The sequence below is a fragment of the Hippocampus zosterae genome, chromosome 8, assembly GCF_025434085.1.
Source record: "Hippocampus zosterae strain Florida chromosome 8, ASM2543408v3, whole genome shotgun sequence".
NCBI classification, from domain to species: domain Eukaryota; kingdom Metazoa; phylum Chordata; class Actinopteri; order Syngnathiformes; family Syngnathidae; genus Hippocampus; species Hippocampus zosterae.
In genome coordinates this window covers 4,387,394-4,400,921 of record NC_067458.1, presented here as the reverse complement: position 1 = coordinate 4,400,921, position 13,528 = coordinate 4,387,394, and the positions used below count along the sequence as shown (strand labels likewise).

Here is a 13,528-nt window from a genome sequence, read left to right as displayed (position 1 = left end):
CCAAAATTGTAAGAAAACCAAAATCAAGCAGTTTTTTTTCTTTTCCAAATTGCAGCCGTCACCATTTAAAAATTGAATTGTACTACATTGTGATTTTGATTTGAATTTGATGAATTGTAGAGCCCTAAATTCAATCACAGAGAAATGTATACCTTCGGGCTAATTGGGTAGTCATGCAGTCACAACTGTTCAACAGCATTCCGGAACCATTAATTGCACAACAATGGATGGCATCAAATGAGAAAATTCAAACTATTCAATGCTGCAAATTATTAACAAATAACTGAATTTTAAATCACTCAAAAGAATGCCATGTATTATTTTCCAAGTGTTTGTGGTTGTTACGTATTGATGCAAATATCTGTTCATACATACTGGGAGAGTGTAACACACAAAAAACTGAAAAAGAGTGTAATATTGTGTCTGCGTATGTGCGTGTGTTACCTTCTGCACTAGAGTCTAAAAGGTTGGGTGTGAAGTCTTGGCTTTGGAGGATTTTTTCCACCACGTCATCAGCATCCACTCGAGTATCGTCCATTCTCTTTAGCTGAGACTCCATCGAGTCCTGCTTGACTGGATGCCTGAGCACAGGATATGTGGAACTCATTTTCTGCCCTTTGAAGGTTGCTTCCACAGAAATGGTTATTTTTATTCTTCCAATAAAACATTTCACAAAGCTGTCATTGTGACTTATTTCATCTGTTTGGCAGTCAAAGCTATTTTTGGCATGAAACAGTGTTGCTGAGACTGCATGTCATCTTCTCAAGAAAGTAAATCACTTCCTGATAATAGGCTGTCTTCAGTTTAGTACAAAGTACATTTGGGCAGCAGAGGTTGTCGGTGTGCTACTGCATGATTATGACATATGAGGCTATTTTAAGGCCGGTGTGCCCAACCAGCCTTCGGGTTGGGGCATCACCACTTTACGACCTGAGTCATGCCGCCCCGAATGTATGTTTGTATATTGCACGTAATCGGGAGGAATCCAACTTGACCTCCAAAATCAGAAGACCACAAAAACATCACGTTTGATTAACCAATAAACATTACATCATCAAGAGAGCAGCCATTGCAAATGTCCCCAGTGTGGGAACAAATAAAGGATATCTTATTTTCAACATTTAAGTGAGTCGTCAGTTTGTAAAATAAATCCCACTCACACGTGGTATACTATAGATAGAACAAACGTGGTTGTTAGGGCCTTTTTGGGGGTGTGAGGATCCCACTTGATGACAGTTATATACAAACACAGCAGAGGAGGCATGACACAGATGCTTGAGTCTCTCAACACAAAGGTTGTGTGTTCAATCCTCTACCCTTGTGACCATGTCAAAGATGCGAGAGTGTTCGCTCTACAAATGAAAGGCTATTTTCCATTTTCTTAGCTACTAGTATAACATTGAAATGAAGACAGTAAAATTCAATGAAACTGTTTAATGAACAGTTGCTAGGAATTGTTGCTTGAGTAACTCTATTGAATAAACTAATTATATGCAAGTATGATTTACTCAAGAACTCTCTTTGTGAGGTGCTTGTGAAACTGCTTGTGCGCTGCAATCGCTCACATCATGTGTATTCCTGGGGGCTCACCTGTTAAGACGCTCACAGGATGAGGCTCTTTGGACTGATGAGTCCACAGAGTCGGTAGAGTTGGTGGCGGAAAGTGGATGTTCGGGCAGAGCAGGACAAGTTCTGGACTCTCTGTCTCGTTCCTCACATGGTTCTGGGATGCTGCCGATACCAGTTGAGGCGCTTCCCACTGAATGGTTCCTACGATGACTGAAGTCCGACATGCTAGATGAGCGGGAATGGCCTGTACTGTAGCCTGAAATGGAATGGGAACGATGTAGTGATGGCGGAAGAACAATCTCCTCCGCTTTGACATCATAGCTCTTCATGAGAAAGGAAACATATTTGGTTACTTCCGGGAGAGTTCCAAATGAACTCACCATCTGTTACTATGCAAAACCGAACCACCAAATACGCTTAGAATAATAAAATTGTGTGTGTGTGTGTGTGTGTGTCTGTGTATCAGTGGCAGCTGCTGGTCTGTCAAGAAGGCGAAGCTCAGTTTTGGCCGACATCATAAAATGTGTCTGTTTATTTATGCGTGAATTCTACTCTCCGTTCCTTTTCAAGTAAATTATCTGTGACCCTGTCATACATTTGTGTTTTTCCATGTGTTTTGTATGTGCCCAACACGCCGGAAGGTGTCGAGTAAGTGTGTGCTCTCAACACAAGTCCTGACCGACTAATCATGACAATCCAATGTGTTACAATGTGATACAGACAGATCATCCAATCATCATGCAGAAAAGCTCAGCGTCCGGGCCAGTCAATACACACCCACTGTCCATAGACTCCCAGAGACGCTGAACGTCTGGTGGGCGGGACAAAACCAGCATCTCTTGCAGTCTTAGAGCAATCACCTCTGGAGTGTATGTGTGCGTGTGTGTGTGTGTGTGTGTGTGTGTGTGTGCGTGTGTGTGTGTATATATATATATGAGATTGGGAGGCCAGCCCCAATGAATAATAATAATAATACATTTTATTTGAAAGCGCTTTTCATCACACTCAAAGACACTTTACAAGAGCTTAAAAACACAGGATAAAAATGTGCACTTAAAACAAGCATACATAATTTACAAAAGCACATTTAGATGAACAAAAGAAAAATGGCTAAAGAGATTAAAAGGTATTAAAAGCATAGCGGAACAGGTGAGTTTTTAGGGATGATTTGAAGGATTGGAGGTCAGCACAGTTGCGGATGTGTTGTGGTAGAGCGTTCCAGAGGGTGGGGGCCGGGGACAGAGAAGGCTCGGTCCCCCCAGGTTTTGAGCTGCTGAATGAAATGCTGAGCGAGGCAGCAACTGACCTGAAAGCTAAGATCATGGTGAGACTGGAAGCTGGGCAACCTAGAAACCGATTACAATGGCTATGTGAAGTACCACCTGAAAGTCTCATGGAAAGTGTGAATGCAGCACTGAGGGCGATCCCTACCATAACGATCACGGGAACCAATGAGCTGATATATGCTTCAGCATCAGTGATCCTTGAGATGCTTGGCTATAAGAGCAACCATGGAAGCCATGAGATACGTTACCCGCCATGGAAAAGACGGTTGGAAGCTAAGATGAAGGCGGCTCGGAAAGATGTGAGTCAATTGACGGAGGCCCAGAGAGGTGTGATGAAAAGGCCCATACCCGAGAGGTACATCCAGATGACCATACCTGAAGCACTCAAAACTGCCAAACAAAGGCTCCAAGCCTTGTCCAGCCGCCAAGAGCGGTACATAATGAAGAGAATGAGGCCAGACGAATAAATAGGCTGTTCGCAACACAACCTGCGAAAATGTACGCTCAATGGCAGGGTCCTAACAACAGAGCTGACCCACCAAGACTGGAAACTGAAAGGTACTGGAAAGGCATATGGGAGAAGGAGGTTGCACATAACAGCAGTGCACAATCGCTTGTGACCCTGAGAGAGGAGCACAGCAACCTCCCTGAACAGAACCCAGTTACCATAACAGTGGCAGACATACAGGAAAGAGTCTCAGATATGAAGAACTGGACAGCACCAGGCCCGGACATGGTCCACACCTACTGGCTAAAGAAACTCACAGCACTCCATGAGCGCCTAGCAGCACAAATGAACCAGCTGCTGAGGGATGGGACTCACCCAGGATGGCTAACCGAAGGGCGAACGATCCTGATCATGAAGGATCCCTCAAAGGGTGCAGTCCCATCCAACTATCGGCCAATAACCTGTCTCTCCACAACATGGAAGCTCATGTCAGGCATCATTGCAGCTAAGATAAGTGGATACATGGATCAATACATGAGCGAAGCACAGAAGGGCATTGGTAGAGATACCAGAGGAGCCAAACATCTGCTCCTGGTTGACAGAACAGTCGCACAAGACTGCAGGTCCCGACGTACCAACCTCTGCACAGCCTGGATTGATTACAAGAAAGCCTATGACTCGATGCCACATACATGGATCACTGAATGCTAGGAGTTGTATAAGGTGAACATGACCCTAAGAGCCTTCGTTGTGAATTTGATGAGGATGTGGAAAACCACACTTGAAGCGAATGGCAAGCCACTTACCCAAGTGTCCATCAAATGTGGCATATACCAAGGTGATGCACTCTCCCCACTGCTGTTCTGCATAGGACTGAACCCCCTAAGCCAAGTAATCACCAAGACAGGCTATGGATACCGCCTCAGAAATGGAGCTACGATCAGTCACCTCCTCTACATGGATGACATAAAGCTGTATGCTAAGAGCGAAAGGGACATAGACTCCCTGATCCACACAACCAGGATCTACAGCAGTGACATCGGGATGTCATTCGGGCTTGAGAAATGTAGTTGGATGGTGACTAAGAGAGGAAAAGTAGTCCGCACTGAAGGGGTCTCACTCCCTGAAGGAACAATAGCAGACATTGAGGACAGCTACAAGTACCTTGGTATACCACAAGCCAATGGCAACCTCGAACTGGCAACAAGGAAAGCGGCTACGGCCAAATACCTCCAGCGAGTGAGGCAAGTCCTAAGAAGCCAGCTCAATGGCAAGAATAAGACCCGGGCAATAAACAGCTATGCCCTGCCAGTGATCAGATACCCTGCAGGAATAATAAGGTGGCCAAAGGAAGAGATTCAGATCACGGACGTTAAGACCCGAAAGCTCCTAACCATGCATGGCGGGTTCCATCCCAAATCCAGCACCCTGAGACTGTACGCAAGCCGAAAGGAAGGAGGCCGGGGACTAGTGAGTGTTAGAGCCACTGTCCAGGATGAAACATCCAAGATCCATGCATACATCAAGGAGAAGGCTCCAACGGATGACATACTCAGAGAATGTATCAGATAATGGGGAACAGAAGATGAGGCGCTGGAAGAGGGGCCATCATGGGAGGACAAGCCCCTACACGGGATGTACAACCGGACCATAACTGAAGTGGCCGATCTCAAGAAGTCCTATCAGTGGCTCGAGAGGGCTGGCCTGAAGGACAGCACAGAGGCACTCATCCTGGCTGCTCAGGAGCAGGCCCTGAGCACCAGAGCCACCGATGCCCAGATATACCACACCAGACAAGACCCAAGGTGTAGGTTGTGCAAAGAGGCACCTGAGATGATCCAACACATAACTGCAGGGTGTAAGATGCTGGCAGGAAAAGCCTACATGGAACGACATAACCAGGTGGCTGGCATAGTCTACCGAAACATCTGTGCGGTGTATGGACTGGAAACCCCAAGGTCAAAATGAGAAATGCCTCCAAAGGTGGTGGAGAATGACAGAGCGAAGATCCTGTGGGACTTCCAGATCCAGACTGACAAGATGGAGAACCAACCAGATATCGTGATCATAGATAAAGGGCAGAGGAAACCCGTTGTAGTGGATGTAGCGGTCCCAAATGATGGAAACATCAGAAAGAAGGAACACGAGAAACTCGAGAAATACCATGGGCTCAGAGAGGAGCTGGATAGATCCTGGAAGGTAAAGGTGACAGTCGTGCCTGTGGTGGTAGGAGCACTCGGGGCAGTGACCCCCAAACTAGATGAGTGGTTGCAACATATCCCAGGAACAACATTGGACATCTCAGTCCAGAAATGTGCAGTGCTGGGAACAGCAAGGATACTGCGCAGAACCCTCAAGCTTACTGGCCTCTGGTAGAGGACCCGAGCTGAATGAGGGACGGACACCACCCAAGGGGTGAGACGAGGATATGTTTTACATGCATACACAGTCAAACCTCGGTTTTCGAACGTCTCGGTTCTCACCAAAAATTGATTTTTTTTTTTTAATGCCTCGTATGATGAACAAATTTCAGTTCTCGAACAAACTGAGCGCACTTGAATGCGTCACTTGACTCCTCTCGCCTTCCTTACACGAGGAAGTGATGATTCAGGTGCTTGATGCTGTTCAGGACCTTATGATTCCATCCGGTTGAGAAATAGTGATTTTGTGGGCCCCTCCCAGGTATTCGGACATCCTTTCTTATTTAAAAAACGTGAGGTAAATTCATTGGAGACTATAAATTGGAGACTGCAAGAAGGAGAGATACCGACGCTCGTTCCTACCGACTGCTGTCAGGCTGATGAATAAAAAATAACAATCATAATAATAATAATAATTAAATGATGTGAAGGAAAATTGTAAATAGTACGGCGATTTATCCATTTTGTGTTCATATTGCATTTAATTGAAAGATGTTTGTTGTTTTTTTTCTCTTTCTTCTTTCTACATACATTCTTGCTGCTGGAGGCTGTAAATTTCCCCAGTGTGGGACGAATAAAAAATATCTTATCTTATCTTATCTTAAATAGGTGTGAACGTGAGAGTTACTGGTTAGCTATCGTTTATGAGTCATGCGATTGACTGGTGACTTCAACCTGACGCAACTGAGAAAGGAAGCTATGAAACGAACCCTTTTAAAGTTAATAAGTTAAAATTACTGCACCATCAGTAGAGAAAATGTGGCACTCAAGGTGGCTCTCTTTTTTTTTCTTGCTTTACCACTTTAGAGTTACGTCTTCCTTCGAAGGGCTGTTCCGAAAGTGAAACAGAATAAATGTTTCCTGGGGTATTAATACTTGTACACAACAAATGGATGGACTACTAGTTTTCAAATCACTCAAGTCAACCATTTGTTTCTTGTTGATCAATTATTGTAGAGATAAGTGGAACGGCGCTAACAAAATACCAATGTTATTTATTACCTATGACAATTTTACTTCTGGAGTTACTGGGCTTTTACAGTTGCAGTTTCTCACTCTCTACCTCCTCTAATCTTTGTTTGCATTCTCATCTTGAAATCCTAGGATCATCAAAACCTGATCCTCATGCCTGATCAAGTTACTGGGGAAAGTTCAAAACAAAATTTCTCGAGTGCAAAACATCACGTTATAATTCAGCCAGAGTTTATTACAGTATTTCTTTCAAAGCACATTTGACTTACCTGAGAGTTTGGACTGTTGGCTGGCGTAGCTGGAAGTTCGTGAGTGGCCAGAGCCGCCAAGATCATCAGACACCACAGGACACTTGACTTCTCGACTCTCTGCTGTGTTGCAAAAGAAATTAGAAGTTAAAATTGCTATGTGAATGATTTAATCCGGTTTTGCGGGCTTATTCCCAAACAATAGGAAAGTGATAGGCTTTTTCGGATCATACACAATCATTCACATTACATAGATGTAATAAAAACACTGGATTTTGTGTGTCTGACAGTGCATCCTTCATATATAAATATGAAGCAGAAAGCTGTCATTGGAAGAAGGAAATTGGAGGTGAAGCTCTCGATTTACTCGTCGATGTACGTTCCTACCTTCACATATGGTCATGAGCTGTGGCTGTGGCTTAATGTAGGATGAGCTGTGGCTCATGACCAAAAGAACAAGATCCCGGAAGCGCAATTAAACGATGACGAACTGGCCGACAGTTCTGAAATAACAGTAATGAACTCTAATTTAACGATGATGGACACACTGAAAATAACTATGACGGATTGACAGAATGGACGATTCCATTGTGGTATGGCTTGAAATAATGACAGACTGACGATGATGGACGGGTGCACAGGTCTCTGATGAATGATGGAGTAGAAACATTTTGTAAATTGCCTAACACTTAATGTAGGATTAAGGAAACAAGCCCCATACCGCCCCTGCAGACTAATTATGTTTACAATTATGTTTTATGCGCCTGTAATTGACAGCATTTTTCACAGCCCCGTTTTGTTCAGCGGAGTTGTTGGCGCTGTTGGACAGTCTGCAGTGGTGCAGGTGCTGAATGGATGGCTGGTGGAGCTGAAGATGACGAGAGAGACGCGTTGGTGGAGAGCATGGATGCGTATCTGTAACAGAGTCAGCACTTGGAATTGAAGCAGATATACATGGAACAAGATAAGTGAACCAATCTCTTTTTTTCTTCAACTTCAACAGCTTCTTGTTTACTTTCAAATTTAGCTTGTGGCCGACACGTGAGACGTAATGCACATTTTGAAGACTTTGATTCTCTCCTCTTCCATCTATAACTGCTTCAAACACCGAGGCGTATGCATGAATGGTTGTTATGATTGTATGACTGTTGTTTTAGGTTCTGTGTTCTGTGAAATGTTCTTATTTTATGTTAACTGTTCTGTAAAGCGCTTTGTTATAGCTGCAGCTGTTGTGAAAGCGCTATATAAAAAAAGATGCATTGTCTTGTATTGTATTGCAGATGTTGTTCTGGCTTCCTTTGTTAACTCTTGGATGAGTCGTACATGTTCGATTTTTTCTTCATCCGTGGATAATGGCTGTTATCATGTTACGCCGGAATCCTAAATCTTTAGAAATATTTATTAAGCCTTTACAGACTTATACCAATGATCTTATTTGTCATCTGTTCTTGAATTTGGTTCGTGGCATTTTGTTGCAGCTTTTGGATTCATTCGCCCAGTTAAAATTTGTCACACATTCTATTTAAATTTGTGATTAAACAGGTTTGGAGGTAATCAGGCTTGGCTGTGGTCAGTGAAAACGAACTCAACTTTCTGAAAAAGTGTGTGTGGGGTGTGGGGGGAGTACTTTTTCCACCCAGGGGCCAGGTAGTTTTGATAAAAATTCATCTAAATCTGGATTTCATTTTTAGTTGGGTTATCTTTATCTGATATTCACATTTGTTTGATAACTTCCAGTTTGAGAAATAGCCAGCACATGAAAAATTAACCAAAACAGATACTTTCAATTTACATCCCAGCAACTTCCATCCATTCATCCATCTTCTACCGCTTATCTGGGGCCGGGTCGCGGGGGCAGCGGCTTTAGCAGGGAAGCCCAGACTTCCCGCTCCCTAGCTACTTCTTCCAGCTCTCCCTGGGGGATCCCGAGGCATTCCCAGGGTAGATGGGTGACATAGTCTCTCCAGCATGTCCTGGGTCGTCCTCGGGCTCTCTTCCTGGTGGAACATGCCCGGAACACCTCACCAGGGAGGCGTTCAGGAGGCATCAGAATCAGATGCCCAAGCCACCTCATCTGGCTCCTCTCGATGTGGAGGAGAAGCGGCTCGACTCTGAGCCCCTCCCGGATGACAGAGCTTCTCACCTTATCTCTAAGGGAGAGCCTGGACACCCTGTGGAGAAAGCTCATTTCGGCCGCTTGTATCCGGGATCTCGTTCTTTCGGTCACGACGCATAGCTCGTGACCATAGATGAGGTTTGGAACGTAGATCGACCGGTAAATTGAGAGCTTCGTCCTTTGGCTCAGCTCCTTCTTTACCACGACAGACCGATACAACGTCCGCATGACATCCTGTCAATCTCTCGCTCCCTCCTGCCCTCACTCGTGAACAAGACCCCAAGATACCCCAAGATCTCCTCCCCGACCCGGAGGGGGCACTCCACCCTTTTCCGACTGAGGACCATGGTTTCAGATTTGGAGGTGATCTTCATCCCAGCCACTTCACACTCAGCTGTGAAACGCTCCAGTGAGATTTGGAGAGCCCTGTTTGAAGGAGCCAACAGCACCACATCATCTGCAAAAAACAGGGATGCAATACTGAGACCACCAAAACGGACCCCTCAATGCTTCGGCTGCGCCTAGAAATTCTGTCCATAAAGGTTATGAACAGAATCGGCGACAAAGGGCAGCCTTGGCGGAGTCCTACCCTCACTGGAAACGATTCCGACTTACTGCCGGCAATGCGAAACAAACTCTTGACATCGGTGGTATAGTGACCGAACTGCCAGTATCAGGGGGTTTGGTACCCCATACCCACGAAGCACCCCCCACAAAACTCCCCGAGGAACACAGTCAAACACCTTCTCCAAGTCCACAAACCACATGTAGACTGGTTGGATGAATTCCCACATACCCTCGAGGACCCTGCTAAGGGTGTAGAGCGGGTCCACTGCTCCACGGCTGGGACGAAAACCACACTGCACCTCCTCAGGGGTGCTGACGGACCCTCCTCTTCAGCACCCCTGAATAGATCTTACCAGGGAGTCTGAGGAGTGTGATCACCCTGTAGTACCTCTGTACACCTTCTGGTACCCCTTTTTAAAAAAAAGGGACCACCACCCCGGTCTGCCAATCCAGAGGAACTCTCCCCGTTGACCACGCAATGTTGCAGAGGCATGTCAACCAGGAGAGCCCCACAACATACAGAGCCTTGAGGAACTCTGGGCGGATCTCATCCACCCCTGGGGACCTGCCACTGAGGAGCTTTTTGACCACATCAGTGACTTCGACCACAGAGATCGGAGAGCCCACCTCAGAGTCCCCAGACTCTGCTTCCTCCAAGGAAGGCGTGCTGGTGGAGTTGAGGAGGTCTTTGAAGTACTCCGCCCACCGGCTCACAACATCCCGAGTTGAGGTCAACAGCGCCCAATCCCCACTATACACAGTGTCAGTGGTGCACTGTTTTCCCCTCCTGAGACGTCGGATGGTGGACCAGAATCTCCTCGAAGCCGTCCGGAAGTCGACTTCCATGGCTTCACCGAACTCCTCCCATGCCCGGGTTTTTGCCTCAGCAACCACCGAAGCTGCATACCACTTAAGCAACTTACGGCCACAACTCAGATTGGCCGCCTCAACAATAGAGGCACGGAACATGGTGCACTCGGACTCAATGTCCCCCGCCTCCCCCGGAACATGGGAAAAGCTCTGTCGGAGGTGGGAGTTGAAACTCCTTCTGACAGGGGATTCCACCAGATGCTCCCAACAAACCCTCACAATACGTTTGGGTCTGCCAGGATGGACCGGCATCTTCCCCCACCATCGGAGCCTACTCACCACCAGGTGGTGGTCAGTTAACAGCTGCACCCCTCTCTTCACCCGAATGTCCAAAACATGCGGCCGCAAATCCGATGATATAATCACAAAGTCAATCATTGAACTGCGGCCTGTCCTGGTGCCAAGTCCACATATGAACACCCTTATGTTTGAACAAGGTGTTCGTTATGGATAAACCGTGATGACCACAGAAGTCCAATTCCAAACACTACTTGAGTTCTGATTGGGGGGACCATTCCTCCCAATCACGCACCTCCAGGTCTTACTGTTGTTGCCCATTTGAGCATTGAAGTCCCCCAGCAGAACAAGGGAGTCCCCAGCAGGAGTACTCTCCAGCACACCCTCCGAGGACTCCAAAAAGGGTGGGTACGCTGAAATGTTGTTGGGTGCGTATACACAACAACAGTCAAGACCCGTCCCCCCACCCAAAGGCGGAGGGAGCCAACCCTCTGGTCTACCGCTGTGAACCCCAATGTACAGGCACTGAGCCGGGGGGCAATGAGTATGCCCACACCTGCTCTGAGCCTCGCACCGTGGGCAACTCCAGAGTGGAATAGAGTCCAACCCCTTTCGAGAGAACTGGTACCAGGTAGGTAGGTAGGTAGGTAGGTAGGTACAGAATTCTAAATAGTACTGCGAGTTGTCCATTTGTGTTCATATTGTATTTAATTGAAAGATGTTTGTTGTTTTTTTTTCTCTTTCTCCTTTCTACATACATTCTTGCTGCTGGAGGCTGTAAATTTCCCCAGTGTGGGACGAATAAAGGATATCTTATCTTATCTTAGGCTGTGTGTGTAGGTAAGTCCGACTATATCCAGTCGGAACTTTTCTACCTCGCACGGGCTCCTTCCCTGCAAGAGAGGTGACATTCCATGTCCCTAAAGCTAGCTTATGCAGCCAAGGATCAGACCGCCAATGTCCCTGCCTTTGGCTGCCGCCCAGCTCTTACTGCACCCGACCCCTTAGACCCCTCCCATGGGTGGTGAGCCCATGAGAAGGGGGACCCACGTTGCCTCTTCGGGCTGAGCCTGGCCGGGCCACATGGGTACAGGCCCGGCCAACAGGCGCTCGCCAACAAGCCCCACCCCCAGGCCTGGCTCCAGAGGGGGGCCCCGGTGACCCACGTCCGGGCAAGGGAAACTGGGTTCCATTTATTTTGTTCATCATTAGGGGTTTTGTGAGCCGTGCTTTGTCTGATCCCTCACCTAGGACCTGTTTGCCATGGCGGACCCTGCCAGGGGCATAAAGCCCCAGGCAACTTAGCTCCTAGTATCATTGGGACACACAAACCCCTCCACCACGGTCAGGTGACGGCTCTGGAGGGGCTCAAAATAGAGCCACTGCTCTTCTGCATCCCAGCAACTTATCATTGTCAATATCCTTCTTCCAGGAGTCTTGGACATTAGCTGATTTTGCTTCAATTTCAGCTATCAGTAAGTTATGATGTACAAAAATAGTGTTAGAGCTGATTGAATATTTCCTGTTGTGTTCCTTTTTCTATTTATCAACATTTTTGATATTGTTCACAATTCCATCCATTCTTTTTCTTCTGCTGACTCGAGGTTGGGTTGTGAAGACAGCAGCTTAAGCAGGGAAGCCCAGACATCCCTCTACCTAGTATTTCTTTCAACTATTTAAGGGGGATGCAAAAGCGTTCTAACCAACAAGGGAGACAGTCTCTCCAGCATGTCCTGGTTTGTCCCTGGGGCCTCCTGTCTGTGGGACATGCCCGAAACACCTTACCAGGGAGGCCAACAGGAGGCATCTTTCCCAGATGCCCGAGTCACCTCATTTGGGTCCTCTCAATGCAGAAGAGCAGTGGCTCTATTTTGAGCCCCTCCTGAATGACCGAGCCTCTTGCACTTTATCTCAGGGAGAGCCCAGACACCAAGTGGAGGAAACCGATTTCGGCCACTTGTATTCGCGACCTTGTTCTTTGGGTCCTTATGCAGTTGGTGAGGGTAGATCAACCGGCAATCGAGAACTTTGCCTTTTGGCCCGGCTCCTTCTTTTCCACGACAGACTAACCTATCGGAATTACAATCAATTCAATTACACAAGATAATCATGACTCTCCAATAATAATGTGTTTTAATGTACAGTGGAACCTCGACTTGCGAACGACCGTTTTTATGAAGTTTTCAAGTTACGCACAAAATCCGATCAGTGCTGTACTTCTTGGCGACAACTTATTTCCTTGGATCATAAACCCCTCCACCACGATAAAGTGAAGGCTCCGGAAGAGGATTGCTGACGACTGAAATGCTTAAAAAGCCTCTAAAGCTTTGACAAATACAAATGACATACTAGATTTAAGCGTAATAAGGACACTGTAAATTGCTACAAATCAAGACAACGTTCCGTAGGAGGGCTAAAATGTTGCTGTTGAAGGTGCATGTAAATAGAGGAACTTGAAAAGTGAGTAGGATAACTAAACAGAGCAATGGGTGAGTCATTTGGCTCACCAGAAAGGGCTTTTTGCGAGTCACCTCCCCTTCTCTCCTCCAGCAGGCTGTCTCCATCACCTTGAATCCCAATCACTGTCGCTGTAGAAGGTGGCCTGATGATTACAGAGCTTTTAACTTCTCAGCATGTGTATTTTTATAAAGACATTAATTTGAAATAAACAACAATTACAGAAAAAGACCTAGGCTAAAAGTGAATCTACTGTATGTAAGATAAGATAGATAAGCATCCCAACAAATACATTTGCTGGCAAAAACACACAGGCTACTCATTTTCTTCGAGGTCAA

General features: G+C 46.3%; 2 protein-coding genes across 4 annotated transcripts in view; one reads left to right on the top strand and one right to left on the bottom strand.

Annotated features, from left to right (window-relative positions):
• Positions 1-13,528, bottom strand: part of LOC127605697 (protein FAM102B-like) — a 32,102-nt gene that overhangs the window by 2,374 nt on the left and 16,200 nt on the right. For 2 of the 3 annotated variants that reach the window (XM_052073468.1, XM_052073470.1), the window contains exons 6-9: positions 13,241-13,335; positions 6,965-7,066; positions 1,591-1,825; positions 445-581 (exon numbers count right to left, since the gene is read on the bottom strand). In XM_052073468.1, the coding sequence (XP_051929428.1) occupies positions 445-581; positions 1,591-1,825; positions 6,965-7,066; positions 13,241-13,335 (569 nt within the window). The remainder of the gene's footprint in view (positions 1-444; positions 582-1,590; positions 1,826-6,964; positions 7,067-13,240; positions 13,336-13,528) is intronic. The other variant, XM_052073469.1, reaches the window with a different exon arrangement.
• The window catches only part of LOC127605718 (uncharacterized), a 64,794-nt gene that overhangs the window by 44,742 nt on the left and 6,524 nt on the right, over positions 1-13,528 (top strand). The gene's annotated exons all lie outside the window — the stretch shown is intronic.